At 39.0% G+C, this 25,491-nt stretch overlaps 3 protein-coding genes across 3 annotated transcripts; all 3 read right to left on the bottom strand.

Annotated features, from left to right (window-relative positions):
- Positions 1 to 388: 388 nt before the first annotated feature.
- On the bottom strand, positions 389 to 2,087 carry LOC148101734 (uncharacterized). The gene has a single exon (XM_087845079.1). The coding sequence runs from the start codon at positions 1,835 to 1,837 to the stop codon at positions 458 to 460; it is 1,380 nt and encodes a 459-aa protein (XP_087701205.1). The 5' UTR covers positions 1,838 to 2,087; the 3' UTR covers positions 389 to 457.
- Positions 2,088 to 5,396: 3,309 nt separating this feature from the next.
- On the bottom strand, positions 5,397 to 7,095 carry LOC148101733 (uncharacterized). Its single transcript, XM_087845078.1, has one exon. The coding sequence runs from the start codon at positions 6,843 to 6,845 to the stop codon at positions 5,466 to 5,468; it is 1,380 nt and encodes a 459-aa protein (XP_087701204.1). The 5' UTR covers positions 6,846 to 7,095; the 3' UTR covers positions 5,397 to 5,465.
- A 3,321-nt stretch (positions 7,096 to 10,416) lies between these two features.
- LOC148101732 (uncharacterized) lies at positions 10,417 to 12,123 on the bottom strand. Its single transcript, XM_087845077.1, has one exon. It carries the CDS (start codon positions 11,851 to 11,853, stop codon positions 10,474 to 10,476), a length of 1,380 nt encoding a protein of 459 aa, XP_087701203.1. The 5' UTR covers positions 11,854 to 12,123; the 3' UTR covers positions 10,417 to 10,473.
- Positions 12,124 to 25,491: the final 13,368 nt, after the last annotated feature.

Here is a 25,491-nt window from a genome sequence, read left to right as displayed (position 1 = left end):
AAGTAACTAAGTAAATAAATAATTAATTACTTTTGAAAATAAGTAATCAGTAAAGTAACGGGATTACTTTTTGGGGGAAGTAATCGGTAATTAGTTACCGATTACTTTTTTCAAGTAACTTGACCAACACTGGTCGCGACTTCCCAGGTTGGGATCCCTCCGACGACCCAAAACATCCGGGAGCGAACAAAAACATAGACAGGAAGATGGAGGGAGTAGAAGAGAACACAACCAACACGATACACAGAAAATTAATCTGGACTCCTGGGCTGAACGACCGCGAGGATCATCAACCCGAGGAAAACACAGAATACACACGAGTCCTCGGTCCTCAGACCTGGGACCAAAGACAATTCATTCTTGAATGAAGACATTGATCAGACAGGTGTAAAATGGAGCCAATTGTGTTTATTATTAAATTATTGGGGAGAGAGGGGAGGGACAGGAGAAGGGAAAATTAAGCTGGAACAGAGGTGGAGGAAGATGAGGCAGGAGTGGCCCTCCGGAGGAAGAAGCGGAAGCATCTTTTCTTCTTCTTGAGTTGCTTTTCCACAAGCACTTTTTTATCTAGTATGACGGATCTCAACTCGTCCACTGTTTCTGTATTTTGCTTCTCTAGTTTCTTGCATATTTTTTCCACTTCTTCTAATTTGGCTTGTTCTTCTTTGAGCCTTTCTTTTAGTTCTTTAGCTGTTGCCTCCTGTTTTTGCACTTTCTCCTTTTCTCCTTCCAGTTCAGCTGTTGTGTACTTCATTTTGTTGCGAAGTTCTTGCAGTTTTTGGTTTGTCTTCTCAAAGTCCTGGACAAGAAGAAGTTTTTCTTCGTTCTGCTTTATGTACTGTTGTTCTTTCTCATGACGCAGCTCTTGATATTTGTTCTGTGTTTCATAATGCATTGCCTGCAGTGTTCTGTATTTTCCTTCCATGCCTTGGAGTTGGCATTGCATGTCTCCCTGGTTTATGTCCAGTTGTTCTTTCACTTTGAGGATTTCTATATTTTTTTGCAAAGCTTCATCGAGTTTTACTCGCAAGCCTTCACTGTTTTTCTCTATGTTCAGAAGCTTGCAATCTAATTCTTTTTGTTTTATCTCCTGTTGCTTTTTCTCTTGAAGCAACTCGTCATATTTGTGCATTGTTTGGTTAAGCCTTGCCTGCAGCATCCTGTCTTTTCCCTCCATGTGTTGGAGTTGGCTCTCCATGTCTCGCTGCTTTATGTCCTGTTGGTTTTTCTCTTCGAGGATTGCTTCATTTATTTGCAGAGCTTCATCAAGCTTTACTTGCAACTCGTCATTTTCTTTCTTGATGTTCTTAAGCTCGCGGCCCATTCGCTTTTGTTTGATCTGCTGTTGCCTTTTCTCTCGAAGAACCTCTTCATTTGTTTCCTGATTTTTATCATCCCTTGCTTTTACCACTCTGTATTTTATCTCCATCTTTTCGAGTTGATCGTGCATCTGTCTCTGTCTCATGTCCTGTTGTTTCTTCTCTTGGAGGATTTCTTTAATTTTTTCTAGAGCTTCATCCAGCTTTCCTTGGAGCTCTTGGTTCTTTTTCTCCATGTCTTTGATATCCCATTGTTTTTCATCAATAATACTCTCCTTTTCTTGGAGCTGGTAGGACATTTTTTTTAATTGAGTGCTCTGTCTCTCATTTTCCTCCACCAATAACGCAATCTTCTCTCTGTTAAGAAGATTTTCATTCTCAATTTCTGCCAAGCGCTTCTCCTCTAATTCAACTTGTTCATCCCAAGGAAGAGAGGAGAGGTAAGGGTCTTCTGGTTCATCCCAGGGAAGAGCACTGGGGTCAACTTCTTGACTTTTTGGTTCTTCTCCTTGAGACATGTTGGAGTCTGGGGTCAGGATCCAAATGTTTCCAAATGCTTCTTTGGCGAACAGTTGAGGGCTGCAAACAGAAATGCTGCCAGTAATGGACTAAAAGTCGTTGTTTTTCACCGTTATTTGTCCGTTTTAGGATCAAATGATCACGTTGGTGCTAATACTCTAAATCTGTGTCACGAACAGTCGAAGGCTGTGAACATAAATGCTGCGAGTAACGGACTAAAAGACGTCGCATTTCACCCCTATTTATGGGTTTAAAGATCAAAAGATAAAAGGAAGAATTGGAGGTAAGATTCTAAATATGTGTGATGTCATCATTCTGTAAGCCAATGAGCTATGTGTGTGACGTCATCATTCTGTAAGCCAATGAGTTATGTGTGTGACGTCATCATTCTGTAATTCAATTCGATTTGAATCTGGGAAATTTTGACAGTCAGAAATATTATAATTCAGATCAGTACATTTACATATTTTTGTATCTATAAAAAGGAAGCTGACACACGCAAGACTTTATCAAAGGTGTGAGCGTCACAGCAGACGCCTTTGTGTCAAAGTAGCTGAAGATAAAACACAGAAAAACATGAAGGTGATTTTCCTAGCCTGGGATTTTTTTAAAAAAATATTCTGCAGTACATCAAAAACGAAAGAGAACCATTAATCAACTTATGAACATTACCTCTGAAGTTACAGCGGTTTTATTAGAGACACGGCTGAGCGTTTTGCATTTTGCATAATTTTAAAAAGTTTAAATTTATTCAGTATTGAACGGCAGAAATTAGGTCAGAATCAGCGAGCTGTCGGCTTTCAGCCCCGACCGTGTCCGTGCCGTCAGGTGAGAAAGGCGACATCTCACTGATTCTGATCCGTCGGCGGGTCCGTGGTTTGTGTTTACGTCTTTGTGCAGAATCCGTGTTCCTGCTCTCATTTACTGTCTTAGCTGTTTGGTGGTTGTTGAAATTTTGTGAGGTTTCACCTGAGATTCTGGCATTTCGGGCAAAATAAATTTATATTAAAAAATCGATTCAGGATTTTAATGAATCGATTTCACGTTATCCAAGCCAGAATCGATTTTAATCGATAAATCGATTATAAAAACCCACCCCTAAGGCCACTGTGCTCCCTGGGACCTTCCAACTTGATAGCCAAAATGTGTAATCGACATACTGATCTACCGTGTCCATTTCACTCTTTGTCTCTCCATAGCGTGGAAAGAACACTCATGCAGAAGTTGCAGTAATCTACAATAACAGCAGAGGGAGATATTTTTTTAAGCCAAAGTGAAAATAATAATAGTTAATGGATAATAATAATAAGTGTTTAAACAGACATTTCTAATACATTTGCATATATATAAATATTGGCTGTCTAGCTTAATCGTTTCTGATGATTAAGGACCTTGAAATGTAAGTTTTTTGGTTTACTACTGACTTCTTGGCTTTAAAAAGTTATCTCCCCCTGCTGCTACTGCAACGTTTGCATGCAGTAATGGAACTGTTACAATTTTTGCTGTGATGCAGATGCAGCTCTTCAGCATCCACACTGTGTTTATGTGTTAAAAGAGAAGTGTTTTCCTTGTAACTAAAACAAGTTCTCTACTCGTGACTTTAGAGGCACATTATATACATAGTACAGCAATAAATTCTCTAGCTTTTGTTAAGTTGTTTGGCAAATAAAGCAACCCTGAAAAAGATTAGAGAATGAATGGATGGTATGTTATTATTTCAGGGACAACTTTCAGGTTTTGTTATGATGATTATTGGCCTTTGACACCATGTGAGATTTTATTTTATTATTTATTTATTTTCATGAAGTTTTTTGTTTTTTTAATCCTTCTTCTTTTATGTGGTTTTCGTTTGTATCTGTTTTTATGTATTTAATCTTCTTTTCAGCACTTTGGTCCATTGTGGTTGTTTTGTGATTCTGAGGCTGATCAAACTAACTCAGTAAATGGAAACCTCTTGTTCATTTTGTGCCATGTACTGTCACATATGCTAAGCCTAATTACACAATGTACAGTCCCAGGCACTGTGGACCATGTGGTCATTCCTCCCCAGAATCCCACACAGTGCAGAATGTTCAAAAGGTGAAAAAGCAACTCCAAAACTCCTCTTCCCACACCGTGACTCCACTCCCGTGAGAAAACGCACTCCGCTCCTGGCAATACACAAACACATACACACATTGGCGGGCAATCCACTATATCGAGGGTTAAAATCCCGCATAACTCAACAGCTGTACTGTCAAGTTTCACACCGTATAATCCCACACAGACTGGAGCTCAGCAACACTCTTAAGTAGAGTGGGCAGTAACGCATTACTTGTAACGCGTTACTGTAATCTGATTACTTTTTTCAGGTAACAAGTAAAGTAAGGGATTACTATTGCAAAAACGGTAATTAGATTACCGTTACTTTCCCGTAGGAACGCTGCGTTACTGCATTACTAAAACCGTGATTTTTTTGCGAGAATGTCTTATGACAGTGACGTAAGCAAGTGCGACGTTACTGACAACAGCTGTGTGCAGATCAACAGTGGATCATATATCGAGTGCGGGAGAGAGTATGAGTGTGCAGCGTTTAAAGCTTGGAAGTACTGACCTTATTTTGAGTTTGATTCCATAAAAAGTGACAAAAACATTAGTGTCCGTTGTGCGTGGGAAGAAAACTTCTTTTTACAGCGAAAAAAACCCCTAAACTTCCAAGCAATCACCGACAGTACGCTACCACGTAATGGGAAACTCACAGAGAAACTCGCGGATTTTTCAACTGACCGCTGCGGCACACCTGCACCAGGGCAAACCTCCGCCTATGCCACTCCTGCTTTACAGGTGAAAATAGAGCAACAGGACCGCTAGTCTTTGATGTTATTTATTTTCTGCTGTGTTTTACTTGCATCTATTTGAAAGACTGAGTGTAAACACACAAAAAAAAATATTTTATGTGCTGGAATGTGCAGAAAATAAGTTTAAATGTTAAACAAATTTCTTCCAGTCAGAGAATGTTGCATATAATTAAATTTTTGCTTGATGCATAAAGTTAAAAGGTTACAACTAATAAAACAAGTTTTAAAAAGAGACTTTTCCATTTGATTACATTTTGTATGATGGATTATGCAGAAAAAGTAGAATTGGGCTGAAAGATCTATCGCTTTATCACCTATTCAGGTTGTAAATCGTGTTTTTAAAAAGTAAATAAGTAACTAAATAATTAATTACTTTTGAAAATAAGTAATCAGTAAAGTAACAGGATTACTTTTTGGGGGAAGTAATCGGTAATTAGTTAGTGATTACTTTTTTCAAGTAACTTGACCAACACTGGTCGCGACTTCCCAGGTTGACGACCCAAAACATCCGGGAGCGAACAAAAACATAAACAGGAAGATGGAGGGAGTAGAAGAGAACACAAACAAACACGATACACAGAAAATGAATCTGAACTCCTGGGCTGAACGACCGCGAGGATCATCAACCCGAGGAAAACACAGAATACACACGAGTCCTCGGTCCTCAGACCTGGGACCAAAGACAATTCATTCTTGAATGAAGACATTGATCAGACAGGTGTAAAATGGAGCCAATTGTGTTTATTATTAAATTATTGGGGAGAGAGGGGAGGGACAGGAGAAGGGAAAATTAAGCTGGAACAGAGGTGGAGGAAGATGAGGCAGGAGTGGCCCTCCGGAGGAAGAAGCGGAAGCATCTTTTCTTCTTCTTGAGTTGCTTTTCCACAAGCACTTTTTTATCTAGTATGACGGATCTCAACTCGTCCACTGTTTCTGTATTTTGCTTCTCTAGTTTCTTGCATATTTTTTCCACTTCTTCTAATTTGGCTTGTTCTTCTTTGAGCCTTTCTTTTAGTTCTTTAGCTGTTGCCTCCTGTTTTTGCACTTTCTCCTTTTCTCCTTCCAGTTCAGCTGTTGTGTACTTCATTTTGTTGCGAAGTTCTTGCAGTTTTTGGTTTGTCTTCTCAAAGTCCTGGACAAGAAGAAGTTTTTCTTCGTTCTGCTTTATGTACTGTTGTTCTTTCTCATGACGCAGCTCTTGATATTTGTTCTGTGTTTCATAATGCATTGCCTGCAGTGTTCTGTATTTTCCTTCCATGCCTTGGAGTTGGCATTGCATGTCTCCCTGGTTTATGTCCAGTTGTTCTTTCACTTTGAGGATTTCTATATTTTTTTGCAAAGCTTCATCGAGTTTTACTCGCAAGCCTTCACTGTTTTTCTCTATGTTCAGAAGCTTGCAATCTAATTCTTTTTGTTTTATCTCCTGTTGCTTTTTCTCTTGAAGCAACTCGTCATATTTGTGCATTGTTTGGTTAAGCCTTGCCTGCAGCATCCTGTCTTTTCCCTCCATGTGTTGGAGTTGGCTCTCCATGTCTCGCTGCTTTATGTCCTGTTGGTTTTTCTCTTCGAGGATTGCTTCATTTATTTGCAGAGCTTCATCAAGCTTTACTTGCAACTCGTCATTTTCTTTCTTGATGTTCTTAAGCTCGCGGCCCATTCGCTTTTGTTTGATCTGCTGTTGCCTTTTCTCTCGAAGAACCTCTTCATTTGTTTCCTGATTTTTATCATCCCTTGCTTTTACCACTCTGTATTTTATCTCCATCTTTTCGAGTTGATCGTGCATCTGTCTCTGTCTCATGTCCTGTTGTTTCTTCTCTTGGAGGATTTCTTTAATTTTTTCTAGAGCTTCATCCAGCTTTCCTTGGAGCTCTTGGTTCTTTTTCTCCATGTCTTTGATATCCCATTGTTTTTCATCAATAATACTCTCCTTTTCTTGGAGCTGGTAGGACATTTTTTTTAATTGAGTGCTCTGTCTCTCATTTTCCTCCACCAATAACGCAATCTTCTCTCTGTTAAGAAGATTTTCATTCTCAATTTCTGCCAAGCGCTTCTCCTCTAATTCAACTTGTTCATCCCAAGGAAGAGAGGAGAGGTAAGGGTCTTCTGGTTCATCCCAGGGAAGAGCACTGGGGTCAACTTCTTGACTTTTTGGTTCTTCTCCTTGAGACATGTTGGAGTCTGGGGTCAGGATCCAAATGTTTCCAAATGCTTCTTTGGCGAACAGTTGAGGGCTGCAAACAGAAATGCTGCCAGTAATGGACTAAAAGTCGTTGTTTTTCACCGTTATTTGTCCGTTTTAGGATCAAATGATCACGTTGGTGCTAATACTCTAAATCTGTGTCACGAACAGTCGAAGGCTGTGAACATAAATGCTGCGAGTAACGGACTAAAAGACGTCGCATTTCACCCCTATTTATGGGTTTAAAGATCAAAAGATAAAAGGAAGAATTGGAGGTAAGATTCTAAATATGTGTGATGTCATCATTCTGTAAGCCAATGAGCTATGTGTGTGACGTCATCATTCTGTAAGCCAATGAGTTATGTGTGTGACGTCATCATTCTGTAATTCAATTCGATTTGAATCTGGGAAATTTTGACAGTCAGAAATATTATAATTCAGATCAGTACATTTACATATTTTTGTATCTATAAAAAGGAAGCTGACACACGCAAGACTTTATCAAAGGTGTGAGCGTCACAGCAGACGCCTTTGTGTCAAAGTAGCTGAAGATAAAACACAGAAAAACATGAAGGTGATTTTCCTAGCCTGGGATTTTTTTAAAAAAATATTCTGCAGTACATCAAAAACGAAAGAGAACCATTAATCAACTTATGAACATTACCTCTGAAGTTACAGCGGTTTTATTAGAGACACGGCTGAGCGTTTTGCATTTTGCATAATTTTAAAAAGTTTAAATTTATTCAGTATTGAACGGCAGAAATTAGGTCAGAATCAGCGAGCTGTCGGCTTTCAGCCCCGACCGTGTCCGTGCCGTCAGGTGAGAAAGGCGACATCTCACTGATTCTGATCCGTCGGCGGGTCCGTGGTTTGTGTTTACGTCTTTGTGCAGAATCCGTGTTCCTGCTCTCATTTACTGTCTTAGCTGTTTGGTGGTTGTTGAAATTTTGTGAGGTTTCACCTGAGATTCTGGCATTTCGGGCAAAATAAATTTATATTAAAAAATCGATTCAGGATTTTAATGAATCGATTTCACGTTATCCAAGCCAGAATCGATTTTAATCGATAAATCGATTATAAAAACCCACCCCTAAGGCCACTGTGCTCCCTGGGACCTTCCAACTTGATAGCCAAAATGTGTAATCGACATACTGATCTACCGTGTCCATTTCACTCTTTGTCTCTCCATAGCGTGGAAAGAACACTCATGCAGAAGTTGCAGTAATCTACAATAACAGCAGAGGGAGATATTTTTTTAAGCCAAAGTGAAAATAATAATAGTTAATGGATAATAATAATAAGTGTTTAAACAGACATTTCTAATACATTTGCATATATATAAATATTGGCTGTCTAGCTTAATCGTTTCTGATGATTAAGGACCTTGAAATGTAAGTTTTTTGGTTTACTACTGACTTCTTGGCTTTAAAAAGTTATCTCCCCCTGCTGCTACTGCAACGTTTGCATGCAGTAATGGAACTGTTACAATTTTTGCTGTGATGCAGATGCAGCTCTTCAGCATCCACACTGTGTTTATGTGTTAAAAGAGAAGTGTTTTCCTTGTAACTAAAACAAGTTCTCTACTCGTGACTTTAGAGGCACATTATATACATAGTACAGCAATAAATTCTCTAGCTTTTGTTAAGTTGTTTGGCAAATAAAGCAACCCTGAAAAAGATTAGAGAATGAATGGATGGTATGTTATTATTTCAGGGACAACTTTCAGGTTTTGTTATGATGATTATTGGCCTTTGACACCATGTGAGATTTTATTTTATTATTTATTTATTTTCATGAAGTTTTTTGTTTTTTTAATCCTTCTTCTTTTATGTGGTTTTCGTTTGTATCTGTTTTTATGTATTTAATCTTCTTTTCAGCACTTTGGTCCATTGTGGTTGTTTTGTGATTCTGAGGCTGATCAAACTAACTCAGTAAATGGAAACCTCTTGTTCATTTTGTGCCATGTACTGTCACATATGCTAAGCCTAATTACACAATGTACAGTCCCAGGCACTGTGGACCATGTGGTCATTCCTCCCCAGAATCCCACACAGTGCAGAATGTTCAAAAGGTGAAAAAGCAACTCCAAAACTCCTCTTCCCACACCGTGACTCCACTCCCGTGAGAAAACGCACTCCGCTCCTGGCAATACACAAACACATACACACATTGGCGGGCAATCCACTATATCGAGGGTTAAAATCCCGCATAACTCAACAGCTGTACTGTCAAGTTTCACACCGTATAATCCCACACAGACTGGAGCTCAGCAACACTCTTAAGTAGAGTGGGCAGTAACGCATTACTTGTAACGCGTTACTGTAATCTGATTACTTTTTTCAGGTAACAAGTAAAGTAAGGGATTACTATTGCAAAAACGGTAATTAGATTACCGTTACTTTCCCGTAGGAACGCTGCGTTACTGCATTACTAAAACCGTGATTTTTTTGCGAGAATGTCTTATGACAGTGACGTAAGCAAGTGCGACGTTACTGACAACAGCTGTGTGCAGATCAACAGTGGATCATATATCGAGTGCGGGAGAGAGTATGAGTGTGCAGCGTTTAAAGCTTGGAAGTACTGACCTTATTTTGAGTTTGATTCCATAAAAAGTGACAAAAACATTAGTGTCCGTTGTGCGTGGGAAGAAAACTTCTTTTTACAGCGAAAAAAACCCCTAAACTTCCAAGCAATCACCGACAGTACGCTACCACGTAATGGGAAACTCACAGAGAAACTCGCGGATTTTTCAACTGACCGCTGCGGCACACCTGCACCAGGGCAAACCTCCGCCTATGCCACTCCTGCTTTACAGGTGAAAATAGAGCAACAGGACCGCTAGTCTTTGATGTTATTTATTTTCTGCTGTGTTTTACTTGCATCTATTTGAAAGACTGAGTGTAAACACACAAAAAAAAATATTTTATGTGCTGGAATGTGCAGAAAATAAGTTTAAATGTTAAACAAATTTCTTCCAGTCAGAGAATGTTGCATATAATTAAATTTTTGCTTGATGCATAAAGTTAAAAGGTTACAACTAATAAAACAAGTTTTAAAAAGAGACTTTTCCATTTGATTACATTTTGTATGATGGATTATGCAGAAAAAGTAGAATTGGGCTGAAAGATCTATCGCTTTATCACCTATTCAGGTTGTAAATCGTGTTTTTAAAAAGTAAATAAGTAACTAAATAATTAATTACTTTTGAAAATAAGTAATCAGTAAAGTAACAGGATTACTTTTTGGGGGAAGTAATCGGTAATTAGTTAGTGATTACTTTTTTCAAGTAACTTGACCAACACTGGTCGCGACTTCCCAGGTTGACGACCCAAAACATCCGGGAGCGAACAAAAACATAAACAGGAAGATGGAGGGAGTAGAAGAGAACACAAACAAACACGATACACAGAAAATGAATCTGAACTCCTGGGCTGAACGACCGCGAGGATCATCAACCCGAGGAAAACACAGAATACACACGAGTCCTCGGTCCTCAGACCTGGGACCAAAGACAATTCATTCTTGAATGAAGACATTGATCAGACAGGTGTAAAATGGAGCCAATTGTGTTTATTATTAAATTATTGGGGAGAGAGGGGAGGGACAGGAGAAGGGAAAATTAAGCTGGAACAGAGGTGGAGGAAGATGAGGCAGGAGTGGCCCTCCGGAGGAAGAAGCGGAAGCATCTTTTCTTCTTCTTGAGTTGCTTTTCCACAAGCACTTTTTTATCTAGTATGACGGATCTCAACTCGTCCACTGTTTCTGTATTTTGCTTCTCTAGTTTCTTGCATATTTTTTCCACTTCTTCAAATTTGGCTTGTTCTTCTTTGAGCCTTTCTTTTAGTTCTTTAGCTGTTGCCTCCTGTTTTTGCACTTTCTCCTTTTCTCCTTCCAGTTCAGCTGTTGTGTACTTCATTTTGTTGTGAAGTTCTTGCAGTTTTTGGTTTGTCTTCTCAAAGTCCTGGACAAGAAGAAGTTTTTCTTCGTTCTGCTTTATGTACTGTTGTTCTTTCTCATGACGCAGCTCTTGATATTTGTTCTGTGTTTCATAATGCATTGCCTGCAGTGTTCTGTATTTTCCTTCCATGCCTTGGAGTTGGCATTGCATGTCTCCCTGGTTTATGTCCAGTTGTTCTTTCACTTTGAGGATTTCTATATTTTTTTGCAAAGCTTCATCGAGCTTTACTCGCAAGCCTTCACTGTTTTTCTCTATGTTCAGAAGCTTGCAATCTAATTCTTTTTGTTTTATCTCCTGTTGCTTTTTCTCTTGAAGCAACTCGTCATATTTGTGCATTGTTTGGTTAAGCCTTGCCTGCAGCATCCTGTCTTTTCCCTCCATGTGTTGGAGTTGGCTCTCCATGTCTCGCTGCTTTATGTCCTGTTGGTTTTTCTCTTCGAGGATTGCTTCATTTATTTGCAGAGCTTCATCAAGCTTTACTTGCAACTCGTCATTTTCTTTCTTGATGTTCTTAAGCTCGCGGCCCATTCGCTTTTGTTTGATCTGCTGTTGCCTTTTCTCTCGAAGAACCTCTTCATTTGTTTCCTGATTTTTATCATCCCTTGCTTTTACCACTCTGTATTTTATCTCCATCTTTTCGAGTTGATCGTGCATCTGTCTCTGTCTCATGTCCTGTTGTTTCTTCTCTTGGAGGATTTCTTTAATTTTTTCTAGAGCTTCATCCAGCTTTCCTTGGAGCTCTTGGTTCTTTTTCTCCATGTCTTTGATATCCCATTGTTTTTCATCAATAATACTCTCCTTTTCTTGGAGCTGGTAGGACATTTTTTTTAATTGAGTGCTCTGTCTCTCATTTTCCTCCACCAATAACGCAATCTTCTCTCTGTTAAGAAGATTTTCATTCTCAATTTCTGCCAAGCGCTTCTCCTCTAATTCAACTTGTTCATCCCAAGGAAGAGAGGAGAGGTAAGGGTCTTCTGGTTCATCCCAGGGAAGAGCACTGGGGTCAACTTCTTGACTTTTTGGTTCTTCTCCTTGAGACATGTTGGAGTCTGGGGTCAGGATCCAAATGTTTCCAAATGCTTCTTTGGCGAACAGTTGAGGGCTGCAAACAGAAATGCTGCCAGTAATGGACTAAAAGTCGTTGTTTTTCACCGTTATTTGTCCGTTTTAGGATCAAATGATCACGTTGGTGCTAATACTCTAAATCTGTGTCACGAACAGTCGAAGGCTGTGAACATAAATGCTGCGAGTAACGGACTAAAAGACGTTGCATTTCACCCCTATTTATAGGTTTAAGGATCAAAAGATAAAAGGAAGAATTGGAGGTAAGATTCTAAATGTGTGTGACGTCATCATTCTGTAAGCCAATGAGTTATGTGTGTGACATCATCATTCTGTAAGCCAATGAGTTATGTGTGTGACGTCATCATTCTTTAAGCCAATGAGGTTATCACATTGCATCACTTTTTTTTTTTTTTTTTTTACAAATTATCAGTAACGTTACAATCTCTGTTCCCCCCCCCCCCCCCACAAAAAAAAAAAACAAACAAAAAACAAAAACAAACACAAAAAAAACCAAAGAAAGAACGAACATGTTATCGCAAAAACCTATCTTTTCTACAGTCATTGGTGCCAACAGAAAGCAGAAATTTAAATTAGGGTGTTACTTTGCTCAGGCTGCTACCATAGAAGAAGAATGTAGACCAATAGCACCTTAACAATGCCAGGGAAAATAAATCTCCTCAATCAATCAAAGCTTTATTCGCCACATGCAGGTTGCCCTGCAGTGAAATGCCCCCCCACAACACAGACACAGACATAGGGATACAAGTCGGAGATCAGTAGCGTTACAGAAAAACACTGAAATATACACAACAATGGGAAAGTACAAGAGGAAAAAAAGAGACCTCTACTCATGCTGTGCTTCCATGGTAGGACAGCATGAGAACAGGAAACAAAAAAACTCCTCTGCACAAAAAGCACATAAATGTCCACAGCACACTTTGTGAAAGACATGACAAGCCACAGGATTGGGTGGGGGGTGAGGGGTAATACGAAGCGAACACAGCAGCCGCCCTGCACAGCGCTACCATTCCAGCGCGGCACATAGACCCGCCGTGTTCCCCCACAGGAAACATGCATCGAAGGCGTTTGGAAAGGGAGGGGGATGAGTGTGTGCTTATCAGTGTAAGTGTATGTGTGTGCGTGTCCAGAGTTCAGCTGAGACAGTGTCCTTCACCCTATCAGGCTAAGTAAACAGTCTGCTAGCCAACCCAGGTGGCCTTGCATGGGATGGGAAGAATAGTCATCACACAGTCGTTATCAGGGAGTTTTTGTTGTTGATTTTTCTTTTATGCGAGCAGCTCAGGAGAATTTCAAAGCTGTTCTTTAACACTTTTAGATTTAGAGAACGACAGTGAGAGACTGTTCCAGGGAAAGTAATACACACGAGACAAGACAAGGACACAAGAGGCTAAGCAGGGAGGATAAGGGGAAGGAGGAGAGGAGAAAAAGTGCGACCGCCTTCGCCGAGAGCCATACTGATATGTTAAAAAAAAAAAAAAACAGTTTTTCCCTATTAACAATAATATTTTTTTTACTAACATCTGAAGTCAGAAGCATCAGAGGCCAAATTTGTATGACCAAAAGAAAGGAAAATAAATGTACATGTAAATATATCTTCAAGCTTCCAAATTTTTATTCTGCTTTTGGAAATGCTGAATGTTGACAAGCTCCAAAATGTACATAAACCAAGGATTGTAATGTCACCACCTGTTTGAATGGACCTTTGCACTTACAAAACTCAAATGTTACTGCAGCCTGCAAGAGCATGACATTCAAAAAAGGTTGTTTGCCATTTTCTTTTTAGATAAACCTAACAAAGACTAAAAGTGCTTCTAGGTTAACAATATGCAAGTATTACAATATGCAAGTGAATGTTCCTCTTAAAAATATGATGTAATGTCGAAATAAATCTGTGAAAACATGACTTCTGAATGTGTTTTGTATTGACTGATAATCAGGATTATGGTTATAATTCAAGTTTTTTTTTGTGTCACTGTAGTGATTAATTCCTGACACTGATCATTAAAAATAAAACTTCCCTTCTTTCCCTAAAAAAAACCCCCCCAAACCCCAAAATGGACATTATGATTGTAAAGTTGCACAAAGAAAGAAGAAACATTCAGTACTGTCTGGTGTTTGAATGGTCACAGATCCAAAAGTGTAAAACCTGATAATGTGCAGTCTGTATGCAATCTGACCAGCACTAAAATCTCACCATTATATTCTGCCGTTCACATGTCAGTATTTCAGACACTCAAACACTTAAACACCTCAAACCCACTGTCAAATATGCTGGTTCAAGTGTGGGGATTTGAGCTTCTTCTGCAGACACAAGCAATAAAGCACCTTGCAGTCAACGAACTCCTCTGTATGCCAAAGTTTTTTAGAGTCAAATGTGAGGCTGTCTGTCCGACAGATAAAGCTTCTTCTAAATTAGGCCATGCAACAGGATAATGACCCCAAGCTCAGCAGCAAATCTATAGCATGGAAGTCCAGACCTCAACCTGACTGAAATGCTGTGTATAAAGGAATGCTTGCAAATGTCATTGATTTGAAGTTATTGCTGCTAACTGCTGGTTCTGTTAACGACTCAACCATAGAATGATTACAATATCAAACTAAAACAAATGCCTGAATCCTAAATTGTGGATATTCTATTCTATTAAAACACGAATAGTCTGGACTCCTGGGCTGAACGACCGTGAGGATCACCAGCCCGAGGAAAACACAAAATACATATGACTCTGTGACAAAGACAATTCATTCTTGAATGAAGACATTGATCAGACACATTTAAAATGCAGCCAATTGTGTTTATTATTACACTTTTGGGGAAATAGAAGGGGGGGAGGGGGGGGGTGTCAAGGAAAGGGATAGAAAGGAGGAGAGCGATAGAGGAGAGAAAACCCCAACAATCCCCTCTGAGCAAGCACTAGGTGCGACAGTGGATAGGAAAAACTCCCTTTAAAGGAGGAAACCTATGACAGAACCAGGCTCTAGAGGGGGCAGTCAACTGTCGGGACATGATGATACTGTCTTTGTTAAACAGCAGAATAGGTTTATAAAGTATCATTAGCAAAAAGTGGTGAAATAAATATCTCTAAATCTACTAAATGTAGACTTTTAAATTTTGGACAGTTTAGTATTACAGCTGCTGATTAAACAATAGAGACAGATGTGTAGTAAAACTTTTATTTAGTGTTTCAAGCCAAAAACAAACAAAGCAAAGATACAGAGAAAGTCTTTTGATGAAAAAAAGAAGATACTGAACGTTGAGTTTCCCCTAATCATGTGTGTGCAGCTGGGTGAATGAGGCTGTGTCGAGTGTTCAGACTGAGTAGAAATGCACTGTGCTTGTCCATTTACATCCTTTAGATCCAATCTTGACTCTTTTGCCCACTAAAATAATAAATCAGTACTTTTTTCTGTATGTAATGTAATCTAAAACACCCACAGTAACATTTTCCACCATACGACTGCACTCTAAGGTCAGTACGGTGGTGCAGTGGTTGGTACTGTTGCCTCACAGCAAGAAGGTCGTGCATGTGAATCTGCTGGCTGCTGTTTGCATGTTGTGTTCTCTGTGGGTGCTCCGGCTCCCTCTCACAGTCCAACAACTCGCTTTTTTTTAGGTTAATTGTTGATTCTTTTGGGAATTACAATCATCTATTGGGAATGTGATCATGAGTGGTGAACTGTAAAGTGTGTACCCTGAGTTTTACCTTGTAAAAGCTGGGATAGTCTTCAAGCCATCTCCAGCAACCTTTAAGTGCTTAAGAGGAAGGAAGGAGGAAAGGAAGGAAGGATAAGAAAGGAAGGAAGTTGGATGTTGATTTTTGTCCTTTAAAAATTTTCCTGTATTTAAAAGTACTCTAGTGGCTCTCTCTAAGTGTCTCCTTTGAAAGCGGAGACAAGTTTATCCACTGATCCACATCACTTTACCCGGATGTTTTCTTTCAAGCTGGATGATGACTCCTCTCTCCCTCACTCCAGTTCCAGCTTCGCAGACCAGTTGCCCTCTGAGGTCACAGTGATCAATTTTCTTTGCTAAGCATAGACTATATGAATCTGGGAACAAACCTGGCAGTCTCTTAGCAAAATTGGCAAAAGGCAGAACAGATACAAACATTATACCATCACTGTATGATAATAAACAAGTTAAGCACGATAAAACAACGGATATCAACCGAAATATGAAGCAGTTCTATATAAATTTGTACTCATCAGAGTGTAGTAATTCAGATGGGAAGAGGTGGGAATTTCTAGATAAGGTGCCTGTTATATCATTATCAGAAAATCAGAGGGAAAAGTTAAATAACCCTGTGATAGAGGAGGAAGTGCGACTTGCTATTAACTCTGTTAGAGGAAAAGCATCAGGGCCCGATGGTTTCTGCCCAGAATTTTATAAAAAATTAAGTCACCTTCTTGCAGGACCGTTGACTGATATGTTTTTAGACTCTTTTAAGAACGGATATTTGCCCCCAACACTTAGACAGGCTAATATTTTGTTAATTATAAAGAAAAATAAATCACCAGATAGGTGTGAAACATACAGGCCGATCAGCCTCATCAATGTCGATGCTAAATTACTCTCCAAGCTATTAGTAAGGAGGCTTGAGGGCATTCTCCCACTGCTTATAAACCCTGATCAAACAGGCTTTATCCAAAATCCTTTCTCATCTACAAATATTTGACAACTATTAAATATTACACAATACTCGAATCAGACAAATTACAAAGCCTATGTTATATCCTTAGATGTCGAGAAGGCATTTGACAGAATAGAGTGGACATACTTATTTAATGTATTAGAAAGATTTGGCTTAGGTGAGGGTTTTTATTGGATGGATTAAAACTATTTACAAACTTCCAGAAGCTTGTGTCATAACTAATGGTGTACAATCATCAGCGTTTCCACTGCAAAGAGGTACGAGGCAAGGCTGTCCCCTGTCCCCTCTCCTCTTTGCATTAGCACTTGAACCTCTAGCTGAGGCCATTGGCCAGCACCAAGATGTGCATGGTATAACAGTGGGTGGAACAAATCATAAGATAGCATTGTATGCTGACGATATTTTGTTGTTCTTATAAAAACCAGAACAATCAATACCAGCCATTATGCCCATTATATATGAGTTTAGGTCATTCTATGGTTACAGAATTAATTTGGGGAAATCAGAGGTCTTGTCGCTGGGTGACCAGATTAACTCCTTGCCAGATATTTCTAATCCCTTTGAATGGTCCCCCAGTGGCTTTACATACCTTGGGCTAAACATTCCACCAGTTCTTAAAGACTTCTGGAAACTGAACTTATCACCAGTTATAATAAAAATTAAAAAAGATTTAGATAGATGGCAAAAACTGCCGCTTTCTCTTATGGGGCGTGTGAACTTAATAAAAATGAATATTCTCCCGCATTTATTATATCCCCTACAAATGCTACCTCTATGGATAACCCGGAAAGTTTCTTGTGATATAGAAAAAGTCTTTTCAAAATTTATCTTGCGTGGCAAGAAACTTAGATTAGGGATTAGAATTTTACAACTGCCTATAGATAGGGGAGGCTTAGGGTTACCAAATTTAATTTTTTATAATTGGGCATGTCATAGCCGTTTCTATGGGAGTGGCGACATGCTTATCTAAATGTTGAGGGGGGGTGGTTGCTTTTAAGATGTCCTCAGGTAAATAGGAAGTGAGCGTAAAGGAAAACATTTCACTCTTGTTTATCTTTTTTTTTCTAAATCTGTGGGTAAATGAATGGAAAGATATTTATTTTCTTTTTTTCCTTCTTTTTTTGTTTCTTTGTTGTTTGTTTGTTTCCTTGTGTCTTCTTTTGTTTTTTTTCTTTCATTTTCCCCCCATATGTGTAATTGCACAGGTATATAATTTAATTACTTATGTGATTTCCTCTGGGGTTTTTCTCTTGTTTTTCTGTTTTATGCTTTTCCTGATAATGAATAAAAACTTTTAAAAGATAAATCCTAAGAACTACAGTATCTGACAGCTCATGGATTTCCTCAGTGCAATTACAAAGCAGCACTCTCACCCATATGTGTTCAATTTGAGTAAATCCTAATTTCCTGGAGCTTCTGAATGTGTCAGAAAAAAAAAAAACTGCAGTAAAAAACCCCAAACTATTTGTGTTCGTTTGACTCAGAACTAAAAACTTCTAAAGAGTGGAAATGTGAGGTTTACCAGGTGGAAAACAAAGGCCAAATCTGTGCAAAAAGTGTTTAGTCTCACTCCCATTTCTTCCTGCTGCGTGTTGAAGCTCTACTTGGATCCAAACATGCAAAATAGGATTTTTTTTTTTTTTTTTGCCATTTTTCAAATGATCTTAAACTTGAGCAGGACTGTATTTAACAATCCATTAGTTTCTCCTGAATAAATTTAAGATCCTTTCCTTCCACATTGCATCACAATTGTATAATCATTATACGATTAATTGTGTCAGCTCTATGAAATGTGAGATTGTATATTTGCTTGTTCGAATGTCTATTTGTTTTTAAAATGGCCAGTTTGGTTTATTGTGCTTTGTATTTGCTTTCAGGCTAAAAGAAAAGAAGGCTAATCTACACCGAGCATCTGAAGAACAACGTGCAAGTCCTCAAACACACTGGATCCAAAACCTGTTCCAGTTCCTCCGACACCATCAAGTATACCGTTATGTATTCTGCATTATTACTATATTTTCCACAGTGAAATTCTGGCAACCACAGCTGCCAGCAATTTACCATAAATTCGACATTATTATATTCCACCCCTGGGATTAAACATTAAAAGCATGAAGTAATCCACAACCTGATTTTATGTATTTGCTGTTGTTTCTTTCAATAATTATATTTTCCAGTGGGAAAATGTGGGATGACTCATGGGAGCCCTGCAGTGAATTTCAACACCACTTTGACGTGCCTGATGTGCCACCTCCTTCAGCCAGTGAGCAAGTCTGTTCATCATATTGTGTTGGTCGTTTACAAATGAGTGATATTATATAATCTTACATATATATCTATGTCTTGGCTCTTGACGGAGGCAGTCGCACTTTCTCCATCTCCCTTATCTTTCCTGCTTGGCTTCTCATGTCTTTTGTATAGTCTCACTTACTCTCTAACCCTCAGAGAGTCTCCCAGACTTGTTCTCTAAAAACATAAAGAAGAATTATGGATTTGATCAACTGGTCCCTTAACGAAACTGACAACTCCTAGGTTTGGGAGAGCCTGATTGTCGTGCAGAGACATTTGTTGCTACTCGATGGTCGGTTGCTTCGTGTGTCTGGCGACACTCTCGATGGAAGACATTGAATGAGATCTACCAATTCGGAACCACGGTAACAGAGTTCTGGCTGATTGGAGCTGGCTTATCAAAGAACAAGAAGTGGCTACAGCTATTCAAAATCTCACAAGGCTGGCCGACATGATAGACGATGGGCAGGGCTGTGAGCACTCAGACTGTGTTTTTTTTTAACGCAATATGGACAAGATCTTGGAGAAGCTCATGGCTCTGCTATATGGATAACATCTTGAAGAAGAACAACGGGAATTGAGAGACCTGATGACCAGTGACGGACATTAGACCAGCCGTAAAATTGGAAGCAGTTTGTTTGCACTAACCAAAACAACTACCATCCTGATCTCATGCGGCCCCCCTGGCGCCAGCTGGATGCTCAAGGCAAAAGCTGACAGGAATAACAAAAAATTCTCCCTTAGATAACAAAACTGTGTTGTGACTCTCTTCCCCCTCCTTCAAGGCCACCCGCATTGACTGAAGATTGTTGACTTTTGCCTAACCGAGTGAAGGGACACTTTCTTTCGGCTGAACATGGAACACGCACACACACACATGTACACTGACACAGACCTACACTCACCCCCCCACCCCCTGTTTTTTCTGTTCTCAAACTGATCTCCCTGTTGGAGCTCAGTCTGGGGGGAGCTCTTTTTTCTCCTCGTCTTTCCTCATGTTGTGCATTTTCCATTGTTATACCTCTCTGACCTGTCTTCCCTGTGATGTTTGTGTAATGTATGTATGGTCAGAAGGGTGAGATGGCGCTGGCAAAGGTCGGCAGCTTTAACCCAATTTCCTTCGGGGATCAACCTTCAGGATCAATAAAGTTTTATTGAATTGAATTGTTTGTAACATTTGTAACATAATATTATTAACATAATATCTGCAAACTGTAGATGTGTACTGTCTACGGGGAACAGTGTCAAAAATATGTGGAACCAAAGATCCAGAAACCACATTGGTCTTTGCTGTTGACGGACAGGATGTGTTCATTTGAAGCAGTTTGATTGGTTACAAATGTTAGACTCATATTTATACTTGTTTTAAATGCATTGTTTCATGCAAAAATCTGTATCTTATGTTGTTACTTACAATACTAGTTCTGTCATCTTATGTTGAATGTTTTAATTGTAAAGCTTTGTTTTATTTTTTTCGCTACATTCTGTAAAAAGCCCATAAACTCATCACTCTGTGTGCTTTTGTTTCTCAAATAAAGGTGGCATTATAAACATGTGTTTTGTTTATTTATAACTGTGAAGGCTGCTGTGAATCTACTGAGTACTGTCACTGTTTTTATTATTATTATTTAGTATCAAAATGAGAATTTCATAACAAATACATTAAGCCACATAATCTGTGGAAATAAACTGTAATTTAATGACGAATAAACTAAATGTCTTTATAGTGATGGTGGCATTTGGACTCTGATGTATTATGGTGTACAGATAAACTGACTGAAATTCTTAAAAATTATTTATGTTCACGAATCAATGTAACAAAATCAAAGCAGATTTTCAACAATATAGAAATATGTAAAGGCAAAAGCTACTTGCAGCAGCTCTTATTACAAGGCATTGCCACAGCTTTTAGCTCTGTCTGTTTGATTTGGTAGATTTGACACTGGATGCCTTTCCTGACGCACGCCAAACTGATTTATGAGCTCCTGGAGTCAAACAAGGGACCTTTTCCTTTTGAGGCAAATGTGTAAAACAGTAAACTGACGAATGCTGAAACTTTAATTAGCCTGATTACATTTGCTGTTGTTTGCATGTTCAGAGGTTTAATGTTCAGGTCTATGGCAAATCTGAGCCATCAACAGCAAAGAAGCAATTTTCAATTTGACTTAGAAAGTTGAGGCTGTTCGATTCTATTCCTTCTCTGACTTCCTGTTCCCTTCACCCACTTTGTGTAGCTGGATGCTGCTTCCTTGAATTGTCCTGAGTGGTCGCGATCAGCTCTAATTTTCATGAAACTAGACAGAAGTGGAATTTATGTTTAGTGTCCCAGATTGTCTTATTATCATCAACAATATTTTAGTTCTTTAGCAGCAGCTACCGGAGTACATATCTTTATATATATAAATGTTTCTGCGGCTGATCGGCAGAATGAACCCATCTGACAGCAGACAGCTGGAAAGACTATTGGAACACACCGAGTTCAAACAAGTTCCACAAACTGCATCAACTGTTTTAACAAGGCCACATAAATGATATCAAATTGAAATCATAACATTAACTTTGACATTTTCTCACATGCCATTTAATCCCTGTCATGTTCAATATGGACTTTAAAAAGTACATTTTCAGCACTAATTTTCACTTGTTCCATATCAAGTCTACAGTCAGAACTATATAATGATTTACAGCACGGTGCCTGTAAAAACAAAAAAAGTCTCAACATGTACCTTCTTGCCACTAAACAACACTGAAACGTCCACACTTTCCAGAGCATTCAGTAGGCAAGCCTGGACCCTCTAGTGAGCCAGCTGTGTCCCCTGGGCCACAGGTTTGACATGTCTGGCTGAAATATGTAAGTTAAAGGAAGGTTTGTAGCTCAATGAATGGCTGTGTGAATACATATTCTACACAATACATATATATATATGAATGTATATGATTGAAAAATCCATGAAAACATCAAAATGACAGTTATGTTTCAACTTTATTTGATTGTGTTCATTGGTAATCTACAAACAAATCAATTCAAACTAAATAACAAAGTTATACGTCCAAAAGTTCATTTGAGGGTCGTTGTGACAGAATCAATTGGACTGCTTATTGTACTGTACTAGGATTTTTTTAAACATAAGCACAAGTACTACTACTGCACTCAAAATATCAATGCTGTGATAAAATGGTACATACGATGAAAATGTACTTAAAATGTACATAAAAGTACTTGAAACGTAACAATATCACCCGTGACAGTCAAACATGAATGTAATATAAATATAAAATATTGCTGAAGCTGGAACATCACCAAAAAGAAAAAATAATCATATTTCAATACGTCTGTGAGCAAAAAATATTGTAAAGTAACTGAACGTTTCAAAGAAGTAAAAAGTACAATATTTCCCTGTGATGTTGAAAAAGAAAGTGTAATGTTTCCATAACTGTCTACTGTTCTGTATTACCATACAGCCTGTTTGCAAACAGTGTAACAGATGTGTTTTTTTAGCTCCAGGACTGACATTAAATAAAAATGTGCCAGCTGTCTTTGTACCTGCACTGATGTGATGGAGCCTTGGGAATGCACTGTCAATGACTGCTCTGTGACAGACATGGAAACATGCCCACCTATTTGTGTCCCAAGCAGGACACCTACTAGGTATGAAGTGGATACAAGTTTGAAGACAAACTGAGATATTACACATATTTATTACTGGCTTTCATCAGAAAATTCAGAGTGACTGTAAAACTCATCATATGGTAAATAAATGGTAAATGGCCTGTATTTGTATAGCGCTTTTACTAGTCCCGCCTAGGGACCCCAAAGCGCTTTACACATCCAGTCATCCACCCATTCACACACTGGTGGAGGCAAGCTACAGTTGTAGCCACAGCTGCCCTGGGGCAGACTGACAGAAGCGAGGCTGCCATATCGCGCCATCGGCCCTTCTGGCCAACACCAGTAGGCGGTGGGTGAAGTGTCTTGCCCAAGGCAGCACTTCTGTAAACGTAGCCCAGAGAAGCAGGAGCAGCCCCACTATAAAGCTATCAGCCACCCACTCAGGCCCAGACTTCCTGTAATGCGTCATAAAAGTAGCAAAAAGACAATTATGACAGAAGTAATGCTAAGATCATAGCAAATGAAAGTTACATACTATTCAAACGGCGTTGCCCAATTGACAAGCAAAGGGGTCAATAGGAGGCTTCTGCAGCTACAACCTATAAACACCTGTTTACTACCAGGTAAAATAATAAGCATACAAAATAAAAACATACCAGCAATCGGTAGAAGGCTTCAGAGGAAACAGTCCGTAGGTAATTTCTGCAAAAACATGAGTAACACAATAAACAAAAGTGGAGCCAATTCAGGCCGAGGCAGCAGCGACATGTACGTGACCCCTACCTGTAACAGCTACGGAAGACAGTCCGAAGGTTTGGATGTGTACTGCAACAGGTCAGAGATGCTCATATGGCAGCTACTATTTATAGTAGCACCATATAATGTGACTGGCTACTAACAGTGATTAACAAAGCAATATTAATATATAATATTCATTTTGCTACAATAGCAATAATGTCTTCAGTAATTCTTGCTTTGTAAAAGACTGTCTGCCTGAACCACTGCTGTATATTAAAAAAATGCATCTATGATGCAGTTTCTGTCATCATACTGAATGATTCTGGATTGGATATACAATCCTAATGTTTCCCATGTTTGCTGGGTTATAAATGTAAATTCTTGTGTTAACTTAAGGAGTTCAAAATAGTGTAAAAATGCATTATTCTAAAAAATATGAATAGAGTTTAAATGCCTCTGATTATGTTCGTGGGAGCCAAACTAAAGCAATTATGTTTCCCTTGCAGGTGCAGAAGGTAGATGAAGCAGCAGCAACAGCAGGGCCGTGCAGAAAGGTTTAAAGGGGCGGGTGCTCAAAGTTAAAAAGGGGCACATTGAACCAGGCTGAATAACAACAACACACATTCATCAAGAATCTAATATGGGAAGGGCATGGCTGTGTTGATCTGAGACTGTAGACAGTAAAAAGTCCATAGGAGAGATGGTAGCTGATTAAACAAGTGTCATGAGATAATAACAAAATGCAAAGATTGGTGACAGCGCTTGGAACCATAAGGCAACAAAAAACTGTGAGAAATAATTTAGGCTCTGCCTGTGAATCACTCTTTGCTTCTCTTCTTCCTTCCATCCCATCATTTCATATATCACTCTCCACTTGCTGTCTATCTGAGAACAAGGCACAACTTGCTATTGCAATAAACTATAATCTAATTATCCACACCTAACAACTCTTGCACTTAATCTATAATAAAATGATGACAGAAAAATGTTATAGCACTGCCTTTAGTAGCCTCACACAGCTGCTACTGTTTCCTCCTCATGTCCTTACCAGCCATGTCTGGACAATGTTATATCATGAGTAATAATTTAAAAAAATCCATATACATAAAACAAACACATGCACGAACACACAGTGACATTTTAGACCTTCTTCAGAATACTGTATATACTATGGGCATCACGGTGCTGATCCAGAATCCTTACATTATTATTTATTACTAGAGCTACAATAATAAAGCAATGAGGAGGGGGAAGTAATAAATATGAAATAATGTATTTATGACGATTCCATTTGTTTCACTATCCACTCTGTGCAGGGGTAAAGCTTATTACATTTTAAACTGTAGAGATACAATCATTTTACTGCTGTAAAATCCAAATTTTGTCTTATTTAAAATATAAATCTAATATAATCTGCTTCCGTGTGTTTTTTAAAATATTATAATAATGCATAATTATGTGGACATGCATATTAGATCGTTTTTTAGTGAAATATAATCCCACCAGAAAGGCAGGAAAAGCCCGGTAACTTACTTAAAACGGTGACAGAGCTACAGACCCATGACAGCCTTACACAGGTAGCCAGCAGCTATGACCAGCACTACTTGTGCAGTTAATAAAAGGACAGGTAATGTTTGTCGCGCTGTTGCACACACAGCACGCTCGTTTGTTTCAGTTCGTCAGTTGCCACAAGACAGCTTACCAACGTGTACGTAATAAGCTAATACTCCTGGGTGCTATACACTACAGTGTACGCTGTACACCTACTTACTGGTTTTGTCGCATCAGTCTGTGTCTCTGAGTTAATTTGTGTTTCTCCTACAGCTCCGGACCGCTAAAAATGCGCGTGCTCTTTGTGAGCTTGTTCCCGGCTCGTAACCAGCGCGTTCTGCCGTCAAGAGCGATCATTGGTTAAATGCGATCATGTGACTGATGCAAGCCAGATCCTTTTATTTAGCAAAACTGTGATTAATAGTTAAATATTATTGTTGAGGGGCACAGACAGGACTCCGCACGCACACACACATAAAAAAAAAATTTAAAAAAAAAAAAATTTAAAACGTTGCCTCAACAAAAGGGCACTTTGGGCACCCATCAGGAAAGGGGCGGGTGCTCAAGCCCCTCTAGCCACCCCCTCTGCACGTGCCTGAGCAACAGCACTACCTGTTGGTGTTTTTGGGAGTCTGGTGTTAGTGCTTTGGCACGAGCTGCAGTTAAAGCCAACACAAACTAACTGGAACTTAAAGCAAAAAAATAAATTCATACATTTAAATGTTGCTGTGTGTTCTGAAAAGGCACTACAGTCTG

This window comes from Neolamprologus brichardi, chromosome 8 (genome assembly GCF_056152115.1).
Source record: "Neolamprologus brichardi isolate AB-2024 chromosome 8, ASM5615211v1, whole genome shotgun sequence".
Classification (NCBI taxonomy): Eukaryota; Metazoa; Chordata; class Actinopteri; order Cichliformes; family Cichlidae; genus Neolamprologus; species Neolamprologus brichardi.
Note: the sequence above shows the minus strand (reverse complement) of the source record. Positions and strands in the feature narration are given on the sequence as shown.